This window comes from Laetiporus sulphureus (assembly GCF_001632365.1).
Source record: "Laetiporus sulphureus 93-53 unplaced genomic scaffold LAESUscaffold_26, whole genome shotgun sequence".
Taxonomy (NCBI): Eukaryota; Fungi; Basidiomycota; class Agaricomycetes; order Polyporales; family Laetiporaceae; genus Laetiporus; species Laetiporus sulphureus.
Window position 1 is genome coordinate 276,314 of NW_024468535.1, and position 22,925 is coordinate 299,238.

Sequence of the window (22,925 nt, forward strand, 5' to 3'; positions counted from 1 at the left end):
CGCTGAGCGCGCATCATTGAAGGGAACAGTTGGGTAGCAGCTTCGCGATGTATGATACTATGCCATGCCATCTTGCTGTTAGATATGCGAGGACAGACCCACGAATATGCACAACTCCCGTGCGTACGCATCGAAACCTATTACCATTGACGTGTGCGCCATACTGTTGCAACAAGCGACGTTGCAAGAACAGATAAAGTGAAGCATTATGACAATATATCGCACATTACAAGCGCATGAGTCGTTTTCCCTGTACATTCCATCCGTGTAAGCAACATTAATAGTCAAGGGTACCGTCGGGTAAATCTTGGAATACCCTGGAAACTGTCTCCCTGTACAAGGTCTGCCAACCACTGCCATTAGCACTGCTCCGCACAGGATCAACACAGACCAAGTACTCACCGATCGGCGATGTGAAGTTATGCACGAACGGATGCACGTTCGACGTCGCCCAATTATGCCTCGCCAAATTGCGCTCCGTGATCCCAACGACCCTCACGCCGCCCTCAATCGTCGCGCCCGAGTCTAAACGGCGATTCGGCGCGAATGTCTTGAACGTCGTCTCCGGCGGGCCCACATCTGCCTCGGGGTCGAGCGCGCTCGCTTTGATGAACGCAGGATCCGAGTCGCTCACGAGCGTCGCGTTGCGTGCGGATGTGTACTTGCCCGAGGCGACATGGAAGGTGTGCGGCGGCGCGCTCTTGTCGTGCCCTGGCGAGGTGGGCGTGAAGTACGAGGAGCGCTCGGACTGGTCGAACGTCTGGATCGTGTGCAGCTGCTGCGACTTGTCGCGCGAGGCGTTGCGCGCGTATACTTCGTTGTGGATCGAGCGCGGGAAAAATATCTGAAAGCGGTTAGCTGTCCGCTTATACGATGGGTAGTAGAGGGAGGCGTACGACGAGAGTGATGCCGGATGAGACCATGCAGCCTATCCCCGCAACGAACGCGAGGAACTCCGTGCCGAACCTGATATGATTCGTCAGTTGCGTGTCAGAGGTACATCACGCGTGCCGACGGACTCGTTGTGATTGACGCGCTCGTGCGTAGTTAGGGCGTCGATGCCTAAGATGAGCAGCGGTGCACAGAAGAGGAAACGGAAGAACACGCGGATACGCTGAACACGCAGGCGGTCAGTGCGGCTAGAACCAGAGCATCGATGCATACCCACGTTCAGCTCATTGAATGTCGTGAGACGCACGATGGTGTTGACGTCCACGCGTTGCGTCTTCTGCATGACATGGAATGATCGACGTCAGGCGGCACCCGCAGTATCTGCAACTGGACCCACCAAGCCCCGCAGGAATTTAGGGAACATGTACCTGTCAGACAGAGCATCGTGAGCCTCGCAGGGATGCTGTCTCCGGTGGCACTTACAAGACAGGCATGAACAGCACTGTCAGCAGGAGACTGCCAATGCTGCCCGCGATAAACGAATATGCTTCACTCTGTGTGTAGTCCTGAGAGTCAGACTTGAGTGCAGGTACTGTGCTACCAGACTGACCTTGAGCGGATCGTGGCGCGCGACAATGGTAATGATGGGCATGTATATGACCGCCACGATAGAACCGCCCGCCCATATCTTGAAGTACGCACTGCGAAACCAGTCCTGCTGGACAGAACTGGCATTCACGAGGAAAAGCCAGAAGCAAAGCTCTACCAGAACGGCCACCTCAGGCACAACGCACGAAACTCTGTACAAACTTGCACGAACCTTCTAGATGCGTAACCCTGCGTGCAACGCGGACACCTCAGTCACTTTCGCCGCTGCAAAGGAGAGAATACTCACATCTCCAATCCCCATGCGAACGAAAACAGCATATAGAGCGGAAAGATCCATCGCTGATCTTTCTCCGGCCACAACTCATATGGTGTCGGGATGACTGAAAGCAAGTATTCAAGACATGGTCAGAGCATCTTTACGGAACACGCACTTCCATAGAATGCGACGTCAACATAACCTTGCTTATACTTGAGGGCACAGAAGCCGACGGAATATATAACCAATAATGGTATGCTCGTCAAGTACGTGTACTGAGCCACTCGTCAGACGATGAACGGGCAGAAGGAACATCGGAGCTTACGGTCATGATCCGCTTGAATGCGCCAGAGTAGGGCCCATTATTCCAGCTATCGATAGGCGAAGAGATAAACGAGCAGCCCGGGGACGATCTCGCAATCGTGGTACGCGTACCGCAGACACCTGAACCGGTCAAACCTCCAGAGGTGAAAGAGGAGAAATGCTCCTAGCTGCGCGAGCAGCGTCAATATCCGCCAGGTGTAGTGATGTGGCGAACGCACCAGAACGGAGAGGACAGCCCAGGAAAGCAAGGTTGGCGGAGAGGTATGGCACATCGTCGACTCTGTTTAATAGCACACGGCGGATATGTACATGCACACGCTGACTGTAGGCGGACAGGCTGAAATCGAAGGGAGAGAGAGGAAAGGTGATACCGACAAGTCGGGGAGAAAAGCTTCCGTCATGGTTGCGTCCCCGTTATACTGCGTCGCGGATCTCCCTCGGCCCCTTGAGGGTTCAGGAGCACATGCACCAAGGGGCTGAAGCCATCAATCAAACGGTTGACATCAGTTGGCAAAACCAATGTGCTGGGCTGACGAGACGGTATTGGAGATGATACTCTATGTAGCCGAGCATTGGTGGCGCCTGATGCTGAGTGCGCCATATGGACGCATCGCTATATCGGGGAGCAGATTTCAGAAGTGAGGCAACATACAGTCTTCTGCTCCCGCAAAATGCCAGAGAATTTGATAGATAGATCACTAGCGGTGTGAATATGATACGTATTGAATCTGCTTCGACAACGTACGGCACTATGCTCGACAGTTATGGCAGGATGGCTGCGCACAAATCGGAACACGGCTTCGGCTTGCAAAGGTTGCGAGATCAACCCTTGGAAGGGCCATCAAAGGCTGTTTTGTAAAGGCGGAATTGGAGTGATCTTGCACAGATCGGAGGCGTTTCAGAGGCTTTGCGACAGATCATAACAAGATTTAGCAATCAGCGCTAGCAAACATATCACTGCAAAGAAAGCACCATTTTCCCATGGTAAAAAGGTATAGGAAATCTAGATATTTGTGATATCTTCATTCAATTGCTAAATCTCATCATTTCATCGGTTTATACAGGCACCATGGAGCCAATCAATGAAGAGGAAAGGCGTGAAACATACCTTTCTCATTGCCGTCTTCCAAAGACAACACCTTAGTAGGAAAGGCTTGAATTTCCGATTCAGCTACAATGCATTTCCTGTGACGAAAAATAGTCAATTCTTTGCTGTGATACGATTTATGTCATGTTCTGAAACTCGTAAATATTCAGAGTAGATGTCATGGTCAAACTGCATGAGGGAAACATTACAAATGGGAAAAGCCAGTCCGGGAAAAGCCAGTCCGATGTACTTATGTAGAGGAGTGCACGCCACCGTACACAGCTGCCGAAAGTTTCAACTTCCGGTTCAACTCCGCATTAACACGTGACCCGATCTGTCCACTGTGGCCACCCGGCTTCACCGTCAAGATAGTTGCTCAACGACAGTCAACGACTCTGAAATCAAAATGTCTCTCTCTACGCCAACGTCGGAAGACATTGAGGAGCTGTTACTATCATGCCGCTATGGTGACCTTGACGATATTCGGCAATTCATCGATGGTTTCGGTGCAGACCCAGTCAACGACGCGCGCGATGAGAACGGTAACACGGTCCTGCACATGGTCTGCGCCAACGGACATATAGGTATGTGTACCTCCCACTCGCGCTCACGAACGCCGACCCCGACCTGACAGACGAAGATATCAAACAGAAGCGCTAGAGTATCTTCTCCCGCTCGTGTCGACATCACTTCTGTCAGCACAGAACAATGCACAATCAACGCCGTTGCACTGGGCCGCGCTCAACTCGCATCTCGCCGTCGCGCAAGCATTGGTTCGGTATCCCCAGGGACCCGGCATCAGCCTGCTTGATATCAAGAACGCTGCTGGCCGGTCACCGCTGGGCGAGGCCGAGAATGTGGGCTGGGAGGAGGGTGCGAAGTGGTTCGTCGAAGTGATGAACCTTGACGAGGGTGCGAAAGACGAGGAGGTGGTCGCGGAGGGAACTGAGAACGTTGAGGTGGAGATCCAGGATGCAGAAGGACGTGTGGCCAAGATGACCCTAGGGCCTCGCTCGACAGCGCCCTCAGAAACAAAAAACGACTCTGCGCCGGCGTCGACATAGCCTAAAATTTCCCATCGTAATGCGCCCAGGTATGCTCCATGATTATCTTTGAGCCCGTAGACTTCTAATGTATTGGATAGTGATTGCTGCTGGCCTTGGCTTGGTCTCTGGATCTTGCTGCAGAACGTCTGGCATCTCCGCGATTGCACTGCAAATGTTTCATGTATCAACTAGTATACTCTTACGTCGGAACAATCTTCCTTCTCAATAAAGTTTCCTGGACAGTTGTGGCTTTCGCCATCCGCATTTCTTTTCATGTCTTGTCTTGTCTTGTAGCGTGAACTCACTCCGGCGGAATATTGATGCCGGGCATATGTTCAACATTCCACATGGATCCTTGCACGATGTTACACCTGCGTTGGTGCTGACAACGATCGTCGGTACCGTTCGCTCACGGCTGGAATTTGTCAGATGCCTGTGGCTTTGACCCTTTGCAATTTTTTTTCCATCTTCTGGCCCTGCACCGCGCAGCGTGAACTCTTCCGCGAGGTGGGCATCATGAAGACATCCAACATCGCATATCCTTTGCACAATGTCCACATTTCATTGGTGCCAACGACGATCGTCACCATTCGCTCACGGCTGGAAATTTGCACGTTCACCTCATTGAAGGTTTCCAACAAATCCAAGGAAAGAACAATGACATTGAGAAATGGTACTACAGTACAAAACACAACATTGTTTTATATAGGCATCCATCAGACATACGCTCCACTCGCTGGCAAGTGCTCGCGGAACCCAAACGGGAACGGCGGCGCACGAGCCAAACGTCCTCGAGCGACCCCAAAGGGCCGCATGTTCTCAGTATAACGAGCGAGCGCGGTTGTCATCGACTGAATGTGAAGGACGTGGCATGTGTAAACATGCGAGACTCGAGTTAGTACCTATAGAATAGATCCTAGCTGAGTATGTTCTAAGGAAACAGCCATGTCCGACGCCGCGTTATATACCGCAGAGGTTTAGGGCAGGTTGAGAAAATCTGGTCCGTGCACGCGACACGAGCGATGGCGTGATCACGCGTAAGCGCCTGTGGCTAATACGGTAAGCGCTGGGACGCGTCGGTGGCCACATTTGGGCCACCGCCACATTTGGGACGACCAGGCTGTTGTCGGCGCAAACTATGTGCTGTGTTGTCCAGAATTCAATTGGAAAAGCTTGTAGATGATTCTCGGACATAGGAGAATGGGTAGAAACATATTTGATTGGTACAATATGACGAACTTGACAATAAATATGTGATGGTGATCAGAGTTTGTGAGGACATACACGGCACGGGTCGATCATAACAAATGCTGGTAGTACAGACATTGGAACACCTATCGATACATCTCAACGCATGATGGGGAGCCACAACAGTACCATCCGCCGTTAACATAGAGTAAATGCAGTCCAGAAATAGATGAGAGTTCAGATCAGTAAGGGCAATTTGCATGGAAGATAGATACTTGAGAGAATGCATCAGTCGACGTCCGTTGCTCTGAGCTGCTGCGCGAGCTGCTTCGAGCGGCGAATCTCCTCGCGCATCGTTCTACGCAGTGCACGGCCCTCGAGCCACGCATTGCGGAACTCGAGACGCCGCGTGCGCTCCGCCTCCATCTCAAAGCATGCCGCAAGGTGTTCCGCCGTGTATCGCACTCGAAGCCTCAAAAGCTGCAGCTTCTCACGCGAAAGCTGTCCGAGCAGAGGTTACCCGACAGTCCCACATCAGACCAACGGCGGTCACGCACCTCCAGTCTCCGGACGATATCCGAAAACTTCGTCCAGAATGCTCTGAGCTTGTCCACGTAGTCCGCCAGCCGATGAATTCGCGGCGGACGCCGGCGCATCTGATCCGTAAACATATAGAACGTGTTCAGGTTCCTGTGCAAAATATAAATGCATGAGTCGCTCAATCAAATGGAAGTCTAGCGCAGGGGTATCCCACCGCTTCAGAGAAGACACGATCTGCCAATGCTTATCGAACCAGGCCCGCAAGTCCTGCGACTCCCCGACGCCCTGTTCCTCAGGCGTCTTCCCCAGCTCTTCCTGAATCGCATCCAACACCGATTCAAGGGATGCGCACAGGTTTCTGATCGCCTGTGGGTCCTTCAGGAGGCTGCACGAGCAGAGCGACTAGGTGCCCGGGTTCATACACTAGCTGGTGCTCTTCGTATGGACGACACTTACCATGGCAGCTGCGCGAACCGCATCGCGGCTCTCCTGTGCGCGCTCGATGAGGCCACCCACAGCAAGCGCCTCGCGGAGGTTCGTCTGCGCCTGCAGCGGAGACTGACTGTCATCGTCTTCGTCCGGCCACATGAACTCGGTAGGCGAAGGCGGGAGCGGCACGAACGGCGCACGGGGCATCGGCGGAGGGCCGGCGCCGTCGTACTCATCCAGCGCCAGTACCTCTGAGTACGTGGGCGGCTCTTCCACGCGCGTGACTGCAGAATGGAGCGCGTCCTGCGACCCGCCCCTGGTCGAGCGGAGGACAACCGGAATCGCAGGCGATGCCGTTAGCGGCGTTCTGCGAACGCGAGGCATGAGAGGAGTCAGCGGATGAGATGTAGCACGGGAGACTTGCCTGCGCCACTGGAGGATCTCATAGGACGAAAGCGACGTGCCCGGGCGGCCCTCGGACGAGTCGACGCTCGTCATCGTGGTCGGCGAGACCGAAACGTAACGCGACGCGGAGAAGACACGTGCAGGCGACGCCGCGAAGGAGAAGCGCGTGAGGTCGGATGACGCGCTGTCGTCGGTGGTTGTTGACGGACGCATCAGTGCAGATGAAGGAACAGACAGAGGGGAGAGGGGGAGTGGAGGAGGGGCGAGCTTGCGCAGCCGGCTTGAGAGAGTAAGAGGGGGCGGGAACGGCGCACCGGTCTGGCTTCTCGTTTCATATATGAGCCCCAATGCGTCACCGGCGGCGTCCCCTGCCCCGACGCCCTCCGCACACCGATCGCGACCCGGAGAATCCAGCTGATCATGCGGAGAATGCGGGCGTGTTCGACGCCAATCACGCCAAGGCAATTGAGAGGCCTTCAGGGGTGCCACGGCGAAATGTGAATCAAAGACAGATGGAACGGTGGAACGCCTGGTGGTGAGCATTCTCGCGGTGACGAGAGTGTTTCTTTTAGCATGTGCAGCGGCGGCTTGGTCTAGAAGACGGCTGTATAGCTCCATGGACCCGGAACGAACGCGCGTACCGGCGGACAGTCTTGAGGAATCGTGCTGCAGATCGAGGATGTCTTCGATTGGCTTCGGCGATTCGCATAGCGATCTCTCCTCAGAAGTGGACGTGGTCGCAGTCAAGAAGGAGCGACTGGGTAGCTGGAAGAGCCCGAGCCCCCGAACAAGGCTCGTCTCGCGGGCCGCAGCGCTGAAGGGTGAAGACGGTGCCCGAGTTAGCACGATGGGGGATGCGAGGGGCTGGCCTGCCATTGGACGATTTCTATACGTGGACAGCTGCAGACCCGAGAACGACAAAGGCGGAACTGCTCGAAGGACTGAGGATAGGCGCGCAGCGCGGATGCCCGCAGCACAAGAAGATCGCCGGCATATAAAGCGCTATGTGGGTCCAAGGCGGTCCACTTCGAGCTAAGTACCCCTGGAATGGACAATAAGGATGCCACTAGAAGCGACAGACATCAGGACAGCGATATGCCCCGACGACGAAGTACAATACCGTCGCTAGTGCCCGAGCACTGAGCGCCCTAGCGGGCGCTTATATGGTGTGGTTTCGGTCGTCGTGCTCAGTCTTGTTCCACAACCTGCACAGCCCGCTAGGTGCTAGTCGTGGTCCAGATGATGTATTTTAGATCAGGATATGATATGACGCGAGACCGCAATCAACAGAGATCACCCGTGCACTTCTGTCTCATATCCGAAAAAGATGCCAAAACGTTGATGAGACACTTGACAGGCGATTCCCAGCACACAGAGGACGTACTGATTTCACGAGTCAACTTTTACAAGGGAGTAACCAAACGGCCGTGCGGTAAGGCAACACGTTGGAAGCGGAGTGGTCCGCGGGTTGACAGGATTGGCGACCCGCTGCCTCTTGCCATACTAAGCCCAAAGAACGCCACGATTTCGCCTTTGAGGATTGCAGCCAGGCACTTAGCCGCAGGCGAAAGGAGCTAAATGAAGGTCCTTGTATGCGTGCCGTGGGTCCAATGACAGCAAAATGAAACAGTGCACCAGGCGACATCGGCATTGCCTTTCGTGCAGAACGGTGCCAGCAGAGAATCACCTAGACACCATTTCTATAAAAAAAATTGTTGCTCTTCACGTAGCCTCGTTTGAACGATAAAGAACTGGACATTCTGGATGGCAATTACAATACAGGCAACGAGGCAACGCGTGCCTAAAACGGATAGCTCAGTCGTATAGCAACGATAATGCGAAATGTGTTTGACTTACCGACGGCCAAGAGAAAGTGCAAAAGAAAGAAAAGAAACAAGTGATCACCGCGAACGCAGCGACAGCCTGGCCTTGTTACAGTCCACTCCGACAGGCCAGCAGCAATCTTATAAACAGAGCCTCGAGCAGGTGTGATGAAGAGCTTCTGCTGAACCTGGCAAATCCCGACTTCTTAACAGCCAGAACAGAGAGGATGAAACGATGCGAGGATGGTGCTTAAAAGTCTTGTTAGCAGCAGAGATCAACGAGGTGGTTCAAACTCAGAGTTCCCACGGTAACAACTTGATCGTACAAATTTCGTACGTCTGCCTACTACTATAGCTTAGTCTGTTTCGTTCAACGTTCGAACTTCTTCAACATTTATCAAACGTCTTCTCCTTGAATGCGAAGGCACCGTTACGATATGTAGCGCTCTACCATCTCTGGCACGACTTCCTTGATCGTCCGCGGCCTGTCCATCTCAAACTCGAGTCTTGCAACTGGAAGGAGGACGCTTGAGCAACTTCAATCTGGTACGCGGTCGAGTATACTCTGGCCTACGTTTCAACGCAAATTGACAAATATTGTGGCTAGCATTTATCATCGTGGCTCACCCGCAGGCCTCATGAGAACCCAGTCGCTGAACGCAAGAGCGATTCTAACTTTGGTCGACGAGCAGCCATTATTGAGGCCGTTTGGCAACGTTGCATCGGCTTGATTTAGAGGAGGCTTTGTATGTAAGACTTCTGTTGCTGCCGAGCGCCCGCCGTTATAAAAGCTATCCATATAAAAGCTATCCATCTCAAGTCATGCGAACGCATCCGAAATTTAGTACATTTCATGTAGTTTGCTGACAAAATATGAACAAGCCAGTGCCCCAGCTGGACTACAGCAAGTCTGAAGAGGTAAAGAATGCACTCTGCGTTCTGCGGCTTCCGACTCCGCAGGACACGATACTTTCAATGGCGTTGCTTTAAGGTTGGTAATTGACGCTACGACACGCATATTCCTCGTGGTCCGGTCCTCGCGTTGTTCTCGCATCATATAGATTGTTCATCAGACCACCTTTGTAGACGGCCGTGCGGTCTGAAGCAACATGGTGATTGTCGCTCTCAAACATTACTTCGCATGTCCAAGTGCTGAAGTTTCTCCGACATACTCTGGATGATAGATGTGGGATTTAGACTTTAATCGACAGAAGATAATCAGATATGTGGTAAGCTGTCCTCTGGATTCACGCATAGCCAACGAGGCAACATCCGTCCGGGTCTACTTATCTCGCGCGTCTCGATACCTCCACATCAGCATGCAGTTCTCGGCTACAATATCGATAAGTAAAAGCACCTTCTCGTCCACCTTCTTAGAATTGACAACGACGTCGATTCATCTGCCACACAGCTGCAGAAGGTCGCTCAAGCATGTGCCAATCTGCTTCCTACCCGGGTCGAGGCCTTGTCGTGCCGTAAGTTGCTCAGCAGGAATTTGGAAGGCGATTCTGCCCCTCGAGTTGAAGGTGTCCGACAGCTGCACCAAAACAGCGTGAAGTTAGCCACATACGGTCGGAACAATAGATTATCTGCATGATCATCCATCCCAGGACATCCCTCGTGCCTTTCGCTTGCATCGCCTGATGCATGCACTTTGTGATATATGAAGGAGTGAGTCATCGCACTACAATATCTTAATTTGATGACCACAGTCCTGTCAGCGCAATATTCTGCTCATTTGGATCTCGTACAGAACGCTCACAAAACGAGCATCATGCAGCCCTACGCCCACGAGCCTAATTTCCCAGTCACTAGTCCCTCGGGACATCCTCACCCTCTTCCAAGTGGAATCCCGGACACCACTTCGGTCCCTCTCGCATCCTCATCATCCATATCTTCATCGTCTGTCACATGCTCTCCATTTTTCAGTCGCAAAAGAGGGGTGCAGGCAGCCGCGAAACGCCGAGATGCATTTCTTGCACGGCTGAGACGTGCAAAAGCCATTGTATCTAAGTTGTTTCATCGCTTGTTACCGAAACCACCAGCGAAACCGTCCGCGAAAGAGGCTCAGATAGGCAAAGAGCCTGTATCCCCTACCGTCCCACAGTCGGACTCGGGCGTGGATCATTTTCCAGTCGAAAACAGTTCCACGGTACCCAGCTCGAATACACTTACCGATACTTCATACCAACCTACGTCGACGCAGACAAATGTAGATCTGCTGGAATCGTAAGTGCTGCGATTAAATAAGGGTCAATTAGCCACTGAGACTGGTTTAAGGAAAGAGGCTCAGATAGGCAAAGAGACTGTATCCCCTACCGTCTCACAGTCGGACTCGGGCGTGGACCATTCTCCTGTCGAGAAAAGCCCCACAGTATCCGGCCCGAATACACTTACAGATACTTCATACCAACCTACGTCGACGCAGACCAAGAACTCCGGAACGCAGACATTCGCGTTAATCATCGCAATTGATGACTACAAAGGACGTCCCCTCCGAGGATGCGTCAACGACGGCGAGGCTATGTACCAGTATTTGCGTACCAAACTGTCCGTCCCCTCCTCGAACACCCTATTTTTGAAAAATGGGCAGGCAACTGCAGGTGCCATAGAACGTGGGTTTCGAGAGCACCTCATCATGAATCCACGCATTCAAACCGATGACCTCATCCTCTTTTTCTTTGCTGGCCATGGTACGAGTGAATATGCCCACACAGACTGGCCGGAGGAGTACCGAGGTGACATGGAATGTATATGCCCTCAAGATATGGATTTCACCGCCGTTCATGGCATACCTTCCATCAAGTTGAATGCGTGGTTCGCAGAGTTGGCTAGCAGAAAAGGACAGAACGTCGTGCGTATTTTCTAATTGGGCAATAAAGAGGGGTTCGTTGAAGATTCACGTGTGCTCTCCGATAGGTCGCGATTTTCGATTGCTGTCACTCGGGTAAAATGTCTCGCAATATGATCCCATCGCCTGCACATCGTCTCTATTTGCCTCCTGATCATGCCAAACTCCCCTTCACTCTCGACTCCGATTCACTTAAATGGGTATCCGAAGAATCCTCGAGGAAAGCAGGAGCGATCAGACCTACATGTTTTGCATACGATGCATTAGCATCACACATCCTTCTTAGTGCCTGCAAGCAGGATGAACTGGCACAAGAGACAATGGTGGAGGATGCATCAGGTTATGAGGGTCGTAACATACCTGCGGAAAGAGCGGTCGAAATACCTAAGACAAAAGCACTACCACAGGAAGCATTGGATAAGCCACGTTCTATCTACCGCGGTCATTTTAGCAAGGTCCTCATCGACAAACTATGCAGCATTCAGCCAGGCAGTCCATCAGAGAGCACTTATCGGGAGTTGATTGACACTTTGCATCCACTATCGGGCAGCCAGCATCCACAATGCGGGGGAGCCAATCAGCACCGCATTGTGTGGAGCGTATTCTCACGAGACGATGCCACTTGCGGTTATGACATCGAGGTCGCTCCCGAGGCAGACCAGTTGATTGTGGCTGCAGGAAAGATTGTTGGCGTCAGGGAAGGCATGAAGTTCGATATCGATCCAGGAGACGGCTCAAAGGCCTTGCAAGGTTTCAAGATCACCGAAGTCAGGCAGCTGCAGTCCGTATCCGACGCTTGCGCGTCCGCTCAATATTCGATGGATTACATTCGAGACAAGGTCACTAGAAGGGCTCGAGCGGTGTTCATAGCATGGAAGCTCACACGATTGAATGTATTCTGTGAAAAGCAAGCCGAGGAAATTCTAGGGGAAGATCAAGCATTCTTGCGCGAGCAAACCATCTCCTTGATGAAAAAATCAGCGGCCGATATCGGTATCGACTACGATACGGGAAGCAAGCGGTGGATTTTGGAACGACTGGCTCCCCGTATGAGCAAATACGCAAAGCAAAAAACTCCTTTCAACGCCGCAGCCGGGGAGCTATGGAAGATTTGCCGAAGTATTGCCCGGTTCAACCATCACTTGTTGCCGTCGATTACACCGCTTTCGAATATTACGCTCGAGCTGCATCACCTGAAGCGAGTAGACGGTCCATTCGGAACCTACTTCGACTCAGAAAGGAAGATTGAACTCGATCGTCGACATGAAGAGCAAGTATTGGGGGAATTCGTCGTGTATGAAGATGAATTCTCATCGGACGAGTCATACTACGGAGTCAACATCACAAATAACACGAATTACGACCTTTTCCCGTATTTATTCTATTTCGATCCAAACGATTACTCTATCACAGTGAGTTCCATTCAATCAGGGGAAGTTGGTCTAATCGTCCGCCAGCAATTCTATCTTTCCGAGGAAAAAATGGACCCCCCGCTCAAGAGGCACAGTTCGTTCCAAATCGGCTACGGAAAGCGGTGGACGTCGCGCGATGCCATTCAACTCACGTTGACAGATGGCATGTCGGAATCCGCGTTCTTGAAGCTGTACGTTTCGACAGTATGGGTAAAAATGGATGATCTTCCACAGCATTCGCCTCTATCCTCGATCGGGCGCGGTGCACAGGTAGTCAAGCTGCCGGTTGAGGAGATGTGGGGTGCCTGCAGTTATGTTCTCACTACGTGTCAGAACAAACTGGCAAAATTATGAGAGAACCGCTGTGAGTAAGCTGGTCTGTTGCCCTTCTTGAAGCTCGATTGATTCACCCGATATCATTCAGGAAGATTGGGTCCATTATTGTGGTGCAGACACTTCCAGTGTTCAAGCGCGGTTGGTTGAAGATCTTGACTGCTGCTGTGTGTAATGATATGCGAAGGAACGATGCAGCACTGGCTCGAAAGAAATATTTCTCCACAATCGATTTGCAGTCCAGTTGGCAGTCACTGACGAAGCCGTTGAATTGTGGAAGTCGTGTGACTGGGCCCAGCAGTGACAATTGCGCTGCATATACTAACCGCCCAATCAGTAATGCGACAGGGACCACAGTGCAGGCAGTCCGTGCTCGAAGAAATATATGGAAAACAAGCTGTCATCTATCATGATGTGGATTCGATGCCATCCGAGCCACACTGGCTGCTGCGCCACCTTGAGCGTCACACAGTATGACAGTAGTTCACGTGATGAGTGACGCGTGAAGCACTCTCGCGTGACACGACGCGGTTCTCCTCGAACATTTTACGACAAGGTTCTCTGGGATCAGTGTGAGCACCACGCAGGTCGTTCCCTCTCGATGCTGCATGGCCAACTCTTTGTGGATCAGTGTGGATCGCAATGAGACAGCAGCTCTAACTGGCTCAATAGTTGCTTGTTCATTCTAATTTATGCATCATGAGTCCAGTGCAAAGTGCGTCACCTTGTCAAAGTTGTCGAGCACAGACAAGCCATCCAAGCATGCTTCCATGGGGCCTCTAGACATCGGTGTGGCCTGTTGTCCATGCTATTGACAGAATACGTAACATATCAAGAATCACCAGCAATCTTCTGGGTTCCTGTCCTGATTTCAGCTGGCTTGTGCTCATTGCTGGCGATCTCTGTCTCGACGGATGCTATCTTCGAGACGAAGCATGCTTTGCCATCATCCTACTTCGTACGTCACATCTCAGCAGGCCTTCCCTCCCCGTGCACGATCTTAGGGCTCGATCGACACCGTCAGAGAAGCTGTCTGACGTCGAGGATGCAATCTTCAGTCATGACTCGACATGTCGCACGGACAAGTGCTGCTCCATGTCAAGAGGAGGACACGTTGAACATACCAGTGCCCCTCTAGGCTGCTAGCGTGCGCGAAGCTAATCAACGCGATCTGCCACCTCCCGCCTGGCACTCCACCTTCCCTGTACTTTTGTGCCCAGGACATGTCGATGGGACGTAACAAGGGTCTCGGTACTCGAATCCGCGCGCTTCCCTGGGTGTGGTGCTCAGAGTTGAAGGCGGCGAGATTGCCTTACGTGGGTGCCATCAGCAAGGTCAGAACTTTCTCTGATCTGCCTGTCAAACCCAATCGCGTAAGCTTAGTGCGCGAAGGCCAGTTTCCGACATCGCAATTTCGTACAGACTGCAGCCGTCGAGGTTCGACTGGTGCGACATCTTCTTCCTCGTCACAATCACTCTTCTGTCTACTCCACTCATTCTAGACTCCAACGTTCTGGATTATCAAACTGTCAGACTGACTGCGCTCAGATTGTGCATCTGGTTCCTGTCCCTGGTGGCGCTTGTCGAAGAGTTCTGGCCAATGCACGTATGTTTCACTGTTACAGATCGCAACTTTCAGTGTCAAGCCGTCAAGAGGAGGAATCGGATCTTGACCCGAGAGCTCCGCTGATGCTTGCGTTGAGGTTTCATGGGGAGCAACCCCCGGACTAACACCGATATTTCCTGTTCATGAGGTGCCAGGTCGTGGGTTTTCTTCATCGCCGGATTTCGAATATGCACAGAATGCCTCCTGTTTTTAGCTTCAAGCGCAAAGTTGTAATGATAGAAGTCGCTGAAACTCGTAGCACCTCGATCGAGGCACAGCATCGTCCTGGAGTGGCTCCTTTAGGCGTGTCGTGATGATCATTTGATGTGTCGGAGTCTCCTCTGGTGAGCTGGCCATATGGTAGTACTATCCAAATACACCTCCTTATTCGTGTGCAAAACGCACAGGATTCGCACCGAGCCCAAAATAGTACACCAGCCTCGGCAGGCAGACCTACGAAATGCGAGCGTGGGATAGTTCGACATGACAGACTCCTTTCTATCTGCATAGTCTGCGCTAGGCGGTCCACTCCTCCAGACGAGCACGCATGCCGGTTTCATATCATGCTCCAGCCTCCTACTGTTGCTCTCGGTTTCTTCTGCGGGTTGACATGGCCGCATCCGCAACCACTCACCCACCAATGCCGATTTCCCCGAGCCCGAGAGATGCGGATTGACACGGCAGCCCCAGGCCTTCCGAGCCAAAGTCTCCGTAGGTTAGCTTGGAATCCAGGTGCTAGTCTCGAGCTTGAGCTTGTACCCTCGTCCTTCGTCTATCTCTGGACATCATGCATGATGCATTCGGCTCCTGGCATGAAAACACAGTCGCCCATGGTTCTGCATGCGGCGGCCCCACGTGGATGTGACTTGGGCTCAGGAAACGCTAGCCCGAAAGCGCAGCGTAGCCTCCAGGCGCCGTGCCCGACGTCAACTACCTCCGCGTCCATGTCCTCGCTGACAGCATCGCGTGGCGATCCTGGGCGCGCATCAGGAATTCGCGCCGCGACGATCTTCCAGCAAGCATTATGTCCAGTCTTTGACATTCTGCGCGCGATCCGCATGCCCAACCAGGAGGGAAGTTCACGCGGAAAAAGAGGCAGGCGGGCCGCGCGAAGCTCTCCCGCCGGCAGTCCCATCTGATGCTCGTCAACAGCTCGCAAGTTATGTGCGATTGTGCGGGCTTCTGTTCGGCTCGCGTGCGCAAGAGATGCATGTTCCGGCTCCGTCTCTCGATACGCGCGTTCGCGGCAGAAGCATGTGCGGAGCGGAGGGCTACTGGTGCGCTATCAGTGATCCGTCGCTCGCTGAACGACGAGTTGCGGATACGCGCGAAAATTCCCCTGCTTTCGGTGGAGACGAGTCCTGCGCGGACCCGGAGTTCCGTGGTGGTGGGATGGAGTTTGACAAGGAGGTAGCAGGGCGGAGAAAGGATGCGCTGAGTCGGTGTTCCGGGCGCAAGGACTTCTTGCCCGAGAATGAGTCAGCGACCCAGTCTTCCGCTCATCGATCATCGCACCGACTGACCTCCAATGAAACCTCAAACTTCAGTCATCCTGCTATCTCTTGTCCTTGCATCGAAGGGTATGCATGATCAATGGACTCGCGTCTAAGCTGGTACTCTCCTTGTCCCAGGCTTCTGAGCTACCTGGATACAAATTCTTCCTGCCCAGTTCTTCGCAATCCTGTGAAGTTGCTTCTGAGTTGTGCAGTGTCTTCCGTGCTTCGATGGACTTGTTCTGTCTTATACGTATCCTTGGGAATGTCATGCAAAGTTGAAGGTTGTCTCGATGGTGTCTGCGCCAACGAATGGAGCTCCTGTACTCACATATTGAGGCTATGCTTTGTTCGGGAAGACAAATGTTGCTATGTTTGCTAGCAGCTTCCCTGTCGTGAATAGACGATGACGAATAAGCAACACTTGATGGCATATTTGCATGATTGTGCATGTCCATCGACGTGGCCCTGACTCACGAAGCAGTGAACAAGGATTGTCTGACATATCGACGGTATCTGACATTTCATGTTCAAGAGCACGTAAACGGACGTTCTCATCGCATTTACTATTCGAGGAAATTGGAGTAACGAATGCACATTGGAGGAACAACACCAGCACTCGACGCCATCAGTCTCTTCCTAGGACAACACAGAGTTTGCCGTCGAATTGCCTCCGGAGGCTAGAGACGGCATCTTGTTCTCCTAATAGCATGAGAAAGAGAATCCTGCTGGGGACGCTCCGCTGTTGTGCGAAGATCTCCAGCGATCAGTGACTAACCTCGCACTAGATGCGCAAACCTGCGGTGGAGCACTGCACAGCGTCTTATTCGGGACTATCATCGACGCTCTGAGCGGAAGCGCATGGGTTGAGCCCAGATCCAAGGCGATCTGCTCATCAAACAGCAAACAAGAGGATCTCCGCAATGCCAGCCTCCGAGTATGGGAGACTCCCTCCGGATGACAGCAGTAATTAGGGACGTTGTCTCTCCAACTCGCAGTCGCCCGCATTCCGTCCGGCGTATCCTCCCATCACCCGCAGTTCGTACGCAATCAGCGCAAGCGACACAGGAAAGGCAGACGAAGCTGTTGTTTAGCAGCATCCTTGCATAAAGCGGAGGAAGGGGAAGTAGATTGACGCGCCGGAAGTAAATTAAATGAATTCATAGACGAATTTCGAGCTAAATGAAATCGCGGAGGATGCCGTTAATGTCCCGTTTTGGGAGATTTCTGCGACGCCACAAACTGCCAAATCCGGGGAAAAGACAGGATCCCGGCAGCAAGTCAACCTCCACCCACCGACAGACATGGATATTTTCCCCAATTCTCCTTCTCTCTCCGTCTCTTGCTCGAGTCTCCGAACCTGTCTGATGAGCGCTGGCTAGTCTGTTCTTGTCTTGGACTGTCCGGATCTGAGAATATCTCCCGGGAACTGGCTGTCTGCGTATATATACTGGTGGGCATCTCTGGTCTCAGGCAGCACACACCGCAAGGTCTTCAACACAAAAGTCCTCTCATCTTACATACTCTAGCACTATGGGCAACGGACACTCCTCTTCGCTCGACATGTATGCTCGCGACGGCGCAAGCAGCATGCATCTCAAGCCTCCAGTGGTCTCGCGGAAACGATCTTCAGCCAAACTCTCTGCTTTGACTCTTGGCTGCACCTCTGCTGGCTCGTTCGACAACTACTCCGACCATTATCACGACCATGGCTCAAGCACAGCAGCTAGCGACCGCGACATCAACGAGAAACGTGACCGGATCCCAGAACTACACGAGAAACGAAGCTTTGATCCGCCTCCGCTCTATGCATACTCGACTTCCGCCATCGACATCCTCGAAGACTGCGCGTCGTCAGCATACAAGGCATTTCTCAAGGAGTACCCCGAGTACCAGCTCACATGGATGCTTGACGCACTCCGAAGGAGCGATTTCTCGAGACTTGATCGCAACGGGGAGACATACGTCGACTACATGGGCGGCTCTCTCTACCCTGAGAGCCTGATCCGCGTCCACACTGGCTTCCTGCATCGCAACATTCTTGGAAACACGCACTCCGTTAGTAACTCGTAAGTGTCAGCCTCCCTCCCTTCATTCTCAGATGTTGGCACGGACATGCAATATTCCCTAATATGGAGGCGGCGGATGCACGTCCTCCGCTTCACCGTATACATGCACGCATACAGCCGGCGTATCCGCATGGTGCTGCATGCGCCACACGTTCTCCATAATCTCTCGCGTCACTGCCGGCCTGTGCTGACTAGCCGCTATCTCTCGTAGGTCAAAATTGTCCTCAGCATGTGCAAACGAAGCACGCGAGGCTGTTCTCTCGTTCTTCCGCGCACCACCAGGATACACCGTTGTCTTTACCGCAAATGCCACCGGAGCTCTCAAGCTCATTGGCGAATCCTTCCCGTTCAGCGAGGACAGTTGCTTCGTGCTCGGAGCGGACTCGCACAACAGCGTTCATGGCATCCGGCAGTTTGCCTTGCAACGAGGAGCGCAGATCTGCTACATCGACTCGACTGACCATGGAGGCCTCGAAGTTTCTGAAGCTAAGGTAATAACACGCTTTTGGCTGGGTTTACTTTTGATTTACATTTATTGCACAGTCGGTCCTCTCCCGGAATCGGCCAAAGAACAAGCACGCATCTCCCTGTCTCTTCGCCCTCACCGGCCAATCGAACATCTCCAATTCCAAAAACTCGCTCTCGCTCATCAAATATGCGTCCTCGCAGGGCTACTACACATTGCTCGACGCAGCCGCCCTCGCGCCCACGTCGGTGATCTCACTCGCGGAGACGCCAGTGGATGCGATGGCGATCAGCTTCTATAAGATGTTCGGATTCCCGACAGGTGTGGGTGCGCTCGTGGTAAAGGAGGAGTTCCTCGCGCGGCTCGAGCGGCCATGGTTCGCGGGTGGGACGGTGGACGTCGTGCAAGCACCGGGCACGATCGTCACGATGACGTCGGAACTGCACGAGCGATTTGAGGTGTGTGCTCCCTGTTCAGTGTTTGTGTTCTCGACGCTGACGCCACGCCACAGGATGGGACGATCAACTATCTTAACCTGCCCGCAATCACGGATGGCCTGCGGTTCTTGTCGGCGTATCTGCCTTTCCTGCCGCTACGGCTATCGACGCTCATGCACTACCTCGTCGACTCGCTCTCCGCGCTCACGCACGACACAGAGGGCACGCCTGTCGTACGCATCCTCTCGCGAACACCGACACGGCGGCTCAAAGCCGTCGGCGAGCAGTCGGACACGGGCTCCGTCGTATCGCTCATCTTCCTCTTCGTGAGTCATTCTCGTCAGTCTTGTTAGTGCTGCTGCTGACTCAGTCTCCAGCCATACGGCGCGATGATGCCAAACACTTTCATCGAGTACGCGGCATCAAGCCAGAATGTCTCCCTGCGGACAGGGTGCATGTGCAACCCTGGAGGCGCGGCGGCGATCCTCGGGCTACGAGACGCGATGGCGGCGCTACCGACGGATGTGACGCTCTCAGCGTTCGAACAGCACATGGGCCACGAGCTCGGTGTCGTGCGCATCAGCCTCGGACTCGCAAGCGACTTCCGGGACGTCTGGCGCGTCGTGCGCTTTGCAGAGATGATGGCGAGCTCGACTGCGCGTGCCGGACTCTGGGAGCAGTGGCTCGGGGCCAAGGGCGAGAGCCACTAAGTGAGCGGCGAGCAGTGGGACGACATCATGCACACACGAACTATCGGACGGACGGACGGACGGATGGATGAAAAGCCTATGTTTATTCTGGCTGGATTTGTATTCCTATGTGTACTCTGCATGTATCTTGCGCTGCGTGTATTGTCCCCCTTTACTTTACTGTATCATCAGCTAGTGGCATAGAATTCAGTTCTACCAAACTGTGCAATGTGTGCAAGGGCGTCTTTTTCCCACTTGTGCCCGGAATCTGAAAGGTAACTCGGTGCTCAAACTGCTTACACTTCTTCGCTTACGTTCATCTTCCGAGTGAGAGGGTACACTAGGGTACACTAGGGTACACGAGGAAAGATGGCACCTTCCACGAAAGTGTTCTTTTCCGAAGTCCATCCGGATACCCTAAGGGCAACGATCAGAAAGACGAGAAGCGGTGTGCCTGTAAATATTGGCAGGAAGCATCACGGCCATTTATCTGGTCAATAAAGTTGCACAGCATAGCACAGCAATATCTTCCAGCGGCGAGAAAGCGCGGCGATACGTAACTGTCAGCTACCCATTCTCAGGAAGACTTCGTCAGCCAGCGCGAAGCTTGGGAACAAGCATGCCTAGTAATATGCTAGGTACAAGGTATCCGAGGAGGCCAGTCATCTGCTGGCATGTTAAGCGAGCTCACCCAGCCGTGTCTCTTACAGTGAGACGCACACTCTGCGAGATAGGGAAAGCATTGCATATGTATACTAAGGCCGAGAATGGATGAGGAGTCCCGTGGAAAGGTAAGATAATATGGTGTGCGATGCATTACTGTCGCGTGATGGGGGCGTCAACAGCTACAACAGGGTAACAGATGCACGACAAACCTTAATAAACTTCGCCATGAACTTCCTGTGATGGGGAGGACAAGAATTTGAAGAAATGTCGCAGTCAACAACAGGATAAGGGACAGCCTAGGATAAAATTGCCACGCACTTGTGAAACTCTGTACGCAGCAGGTCGTTCACGAACTGCCCTGAGCGCTTTTCCTTGTCCCGCGCATTCATTGCCTGATTCTTGAATATCAGGTCTACCCGGACGCACGGAAGACGGTCAGTAAAACATGCTAACAGATATGACTATACACGTACCGTCGTCCCACCGCCGCTTTACCGCGAACGTCCCCGGCACCGTTGTATTTACACCGGTTGGATTCTGCCCGAGTGCTGCAGCAAGGTTCAGCAGCGGGTTCGCGGTGGCGATCTCTGCATCGCGAGCGGCAGCTGCAGATGCAGACTGCTCGTGCTCCTGCCGTGCTTTCTCCTCTGCTCTCTCACGTTTGATCTTTTCGAGTTCTCGCATCAGCTCTGCGGCATCGTCCTCCTCGTCCTCGTCACTCTCGTCTCTGCAATTGAAGGAGAGGTTGGAGTATGTTCAGTCAGGAGGATGATGCATGCAATGAGACGGCATACGTACTCCTCTTCCTCCTCCTCCTCTTCATCCTCCCTCTCTCCTTTCTCACTCTTCTCCTCGTCTTCATCGTCTTTATCCAGCTCAATTGCTTCCTGCAGCAGTTTCCTCCGTTTATTCGCTTCATCTTCCTCCCCATGCCCGTTTTCCACTGCAAGCGGGGGCTTTCCTTCTGCCTTACGTTTCTTGTCGCGCGCCTCCGCCTCTGCAGCTAACAGGTCCGCTCTCAAATCACGTTTAGCAACCTCAGCCATTGACGTCTGACCCGGTTGACTGCAGATGAACGATGTAGACCAGTGAAGATCAAGTATAGGAACGAAAGAATGATTGACTTGCCGGAATTTGAGCTTGGTATGCGCAGCCATGTCCCGCACAGAGAACTGGCGGGACCCTCCCTTCACATCCTTGGCTTGCGCCGGATCCCATGTCGGTCTGTGTGCTGTGGACATTGTTCGTCGATGGTGATGGTGAGCAGGTGAGAGCGGTGGCTGAAACGAACGAAGTGATGGTCAACTAATACTGCCAGATAACTCGTCGATAACCTCTTTATCAATGCAAATAAGCGCTTAACTAATCTAAACTGAAACACGTCGTCGTACATGTCCACTACTGCGAACACGGTTCAGATCCACTTGGTCTCTACAGCTATAGATTCACGAAGGACTGGCTGAAATAAGCTTTGCATTCTGCTCGGTCTGCAGCCGTATACGAGGAACTTCGGTGTCCAGCCGCGGCCCGAAGGCAACTGTGAGTATTGAAGTGCGCCGTGCAGCGGTAGACGAGATTCTGAGCTTCGGAATGATGTTCATCGCATACAGAGATATTTCGTGAACGTACTACTGGAGTTTGTGCTAGTCTCTGACGGATGTCCATGGAATTCCTCTCGCAAACGTACATCGCCCTTCGTGGGCCTACTGGCGCCCCACAATCTCCTGCGGATACCATCGCTCGGCTATCCGACCGGCTATCACCTTCCACCCTCCTTGCAGATCGTCGTGCTGCTGTTCTCTCTCTTAAAGGTCTCTCTCGCGACCACAAAGCAGACGTAGGCGAGCGCGCGCTCCAGGGATTGCTCGACGTACTCCAGAACGATGCCGAGATCGACGCTGATATTGGCAAAGCCGTGCTCGAGACCCTGAATATCTTGTGCGAGGTAGACGACAACGCAAGTGCACAGGCCCGTGAACTTGGCTTCAAGCACACTGATCAGGTCCTTGCGGACGAGAAAGTCGCTCATAAACTCTTCGCTCTGCTCGCAGACACATCGTTCTATCTCCGCCTTGCTGCTCTGCAATTTTTGGCGACGCTCCTGCAGAACCGTCGGCAGGTTGTACAAGCCTACTTCTTGAAGGCGCCAGTGGGTCCTACCAGCTTCGTTGCCGTGTTGGAAGAGAAGAGAGAAATCATTCGACATCGTGAGTATCATCTAATGCACGTTCCTCCGTTTACTATGCGCTTGCCCACCGGACGGAGCGGCAGGGCAATTATGCCATGTTATGATACTCTATAGTCC

At 52.9% G+C, this 22,925-nt stretch overlaps 8 protein-coding genes across 8 annotated transcripts in view; 5 read left to right on the forward strand and 3 right to left on the reverse strand.

The window, feature by feature from the left end:
* Window positions 1–108: 108 nt before the first annotated feature.
* On the reverse strand, window positions 109–2,590 carry LAESUDRAFT_230296 (uncharacterized protein). The gene is made up of 14 exons (XM_040901655.1): window positions 2,299–2,590; window positions 2,192–2,247; window positions 2,082–2,127; window positions 1,932–2,031; window positions 1,787–1,880; window positions 1,712–1,728; window positions 1,502–1,653; window positions 1,375–1,445; window positions 1,289–1,319; window positions 1,169–1,228; window positions 1,020–1,114; window positions 897–966; window positions 403–844; window positions 109–343 (listed from the first exon to the last, which is right to left on the reverse strand). Exons 1-14 carry the CDS (start codon window positions 2,350–2,352, stop codon window positions 285–287), a joined length of 1,347 nt encoding a protein of 448 aa, XP_040763171.1. The 5' UTR covers window positions 2,353–2,590; the 3' UTR covers window positions 109–284.
* A 983-nt stretch (window positions 2,591–3,573) lies between these two features.
* On the forward strand, window positions 3,574–4,533 carry LAESUDRAFT_681431 (cytoplasmic protein; the record flags this gene model as incomplete). Its single annotated transcript, XM_040905763.1, has 3 exons — window positions 3,574–3,751; window positions 3,819–4,260; window positions 4,312–4,533. The coding sequence occupies 2 exons, from the start codon at window positions 3,574–3,576 to the stop codon at window positions 4,229–4,231; spliced, it is 591 nt and encodes a 196-aa protein (XP_040763172.1). The 3' UTR covers window positions 4,232–4,260; window positions 4,312–4,533.
* An 851-nt stretch (window positions 4,534–5,384) lies between these two features.
* LAESUDRAFT_230795 (uncharacterized protein) lies at window positions 5,385–7,885 on the reverse strand. The gene is made up of 5 exons (XM_040901658.1): window positions 6,795–7,885; window positions 6,398–6,737; window positions 6,156–6,343; window positions 5,959–6,091; window positions 5,385–5,902 (listed from the first exon to the last, which is right to left on the reverse strand). Exons 1-5 carry the CDS (start codon window positions 7,649–7,651, stop codon window positions 5,690–5,692), a joined length of 1,731 nt encoding a protein of 576 aa, XP_040763173.1. The 5' UTR covers window positions 7,652–7,885; the 3' UTR covers window positions 5,385–5,689.
* Window positions 7,886–10,160: 2,275 nt separating this feature from the next.
* Window positions 10,161–13,441, forward strand: LAESUDRAFT_727079 (uncharacterized protein). Its single transcript, XM_040909159.1, has 6 exons — window positions 10,161–10,269; window positions 10,352–10,827; window positions 10,879–11,452; window positions 11,518–12,861; window positions 12,907–13,225; window positions 13,286–13,441. The coding sequence occupies exons 2-5, from the start codon at window positions 10,373–10,375 to the stop codon at window positions 13,213–13,215; spliced, it is 2,682 nt and encodes an 893-aa protein (XP_040763174.1). The 5' UTR covers window positions 10,161–10,269; window positions 10,352–10,372; the 3' UTR covers window positions 13,216–13,225; window positions 13,286–13,441.
* A 1,703-nt stretch (window positions 13,442–15,144) lies between these two features.
* On the forward strand, window positions 15,145–16,166 carry LAESUDRAFT_230902 (uncharacterized protein). The gene has a single exon (XM_040901659.1). The coding sequence runs from the start codon at window positions 15,364–15,366 to the stop codon at window positions 15,937–15,939; it is 576 nt and encodes a 191-aa protein (XP_040763175.1). The 5' UTR covers window positions 15,145–15,363; the 3' UTR covers window positions 15,940–16,166.
* A 1,835-nt stretch (window positions 16,167–18,001) lies between these two features.
* LAESUDRAFT_743954 (PLP-dependent transferase) lies at window positions 18,002–20,125 on the forward strand (the record flags this gene model as incomplete). The annotated part of the gene is made up of 6 exons (XM_040911282.1): window positions 18,002–18,046; window positions 18,073–18,362; window positions 18,574–18,853; window positions 18,906–19,286; window positions 19,340–19,591; window positions 19,643–20,125. The coding sequence occupies 6 exons, from the start codon at window positions 18,002–18,004 to the stop codon at window positions 19,973–19,975; spliced, it is 1,581 nt and encodes a 526-aa protein (XP_040763176.1). The 3' UTR covers window positions 19,976–20,125.
* Window positions 20,126–20,423: 298 nt separating this feature from the next.
* LAESUDRAFT_743955 (Cwf15/Cwc15 cell cycle control protein) lies at window positions 20,424–21,861 on the reverse strand (the record flags this gene model as incomplete). Its single annotated transcript, XM_040911283.1, has 6 exons — window positions 20,424–20,773; window positions 20,830–20,854; window positions 20,939–21,032; window positions 21,094–21,347; window positions 21,419–21,685; window positions 21,749–21,861. The coding sequence occupies 6 exons, from the start codon at window positions 21,859–21,861 to the stop codon at window positions 20,771–20,773; spliced, it is 756 nt and encodes a 251-aa protein (XP_040763177.1). The 3' UTR covers window positions 20,424–20,770.
* Window positions 21,862–22,001: 140 nt separating this feature from the next.
* The window catches only part of LAESUDRAFT_727084 (uncharacterized protein), a 3,788-nt gene continuing 2,864 nt past the window's right edge, over window positions 22,002–22,925 (forward strand). Inside the window, exons 1-2 of the mRNA XM_040909160.1 lie at window positions 22,002–22,159; window positions 22,231–22,827. Of these exons, the coding sequence (XP_040763178.1) occupies window positions 22,284–22,827 (544 nt within the window). The 5' untranslated portion in view covers window positions 22,002–22,159; window positions 22,231–22,283. The remainder of the gene's footprint in view (window positions 22,160–22,230; window positions 22,828–22,925) is intronic.

Excerpts from the sequence above, each read along its gene's own strand:
- LAESUDRAFT_230902 (XM_040901659.1), top strand. The coding sequence starts at position 15,364 with ATGCTCCAGCCTCCTACTGTTGCTCTCGGTTTCTTCTGCGGGTTGACA.
- LAESUDRAFT_727079 (XM_040909159.1), top strand. The coding sequence starts at position 10,373 with ATGCAGCCCTACGCCCACGAGCCTAATTTCCCAGTCACTAGTCCCTCG. Across the intron at positions 10,828-10,878 it reads AATGTAGATCTGCTGGAATC|GAAAGAGGCTCAGATAGGCA; the intron begins GTAAGTGCTGCG and ends GACTGGTTTAAG. Across the intron at positions 12,862-12,906 it reads CAAACGATTACTCTATCACA|CAATTCTATCTTTCCGAGGA; the intron begins GTGAGTTCCATT and ends ATCGTCCGCCAG.
- LAESUDRAFT_230795 (XM_040901658.1), bottom strand. The coding sequence starts at position 7,651 with ATGGCAGGCCAGCCCCTCGCATCCCCCATCGTGCTAACTCGGGCACCG. Across the intron at positions 6,344-6,397 it reads CGGTTCGCGCAGCTGCCATG|TCGCTCTGCTCGTGCAGCCT; the intron begins GTAAGTGTCGTC and ends CCGGGCACCTAG. Across the intron at positions 5,903-5,958 it reads ATATCGTCCGGAGACTGGAG|CTTTCGCGTGAGAAGCTGCA; the intron begins GTGCGTGACCGC and ends CTGCTCGGACAG.
- LAESUDRAFT_230296 (XM_040901655.1), bottom strand. The coding sequence starts at position 2,352 with ATGTGCCATACCTCTCCGCCAACCTTGCTTTCCTGGGCTGTCCTCTCC. Across the intron at positions 2,032-2,081 it reads CATTCAAGCGGATCATGACC|TACACGTACTTGACGAGCAT; the intron begins GTAAGCTCCGAT and ends CGAGTGGCTCAG. Across the intron at positions 845-896 it reads CATCCGGCATCACTCTCGTC|ATATTTTTCCCGCGCTCGAT; the intron begins GTACGCCTCCCT and ends AACCGCTTTCAG.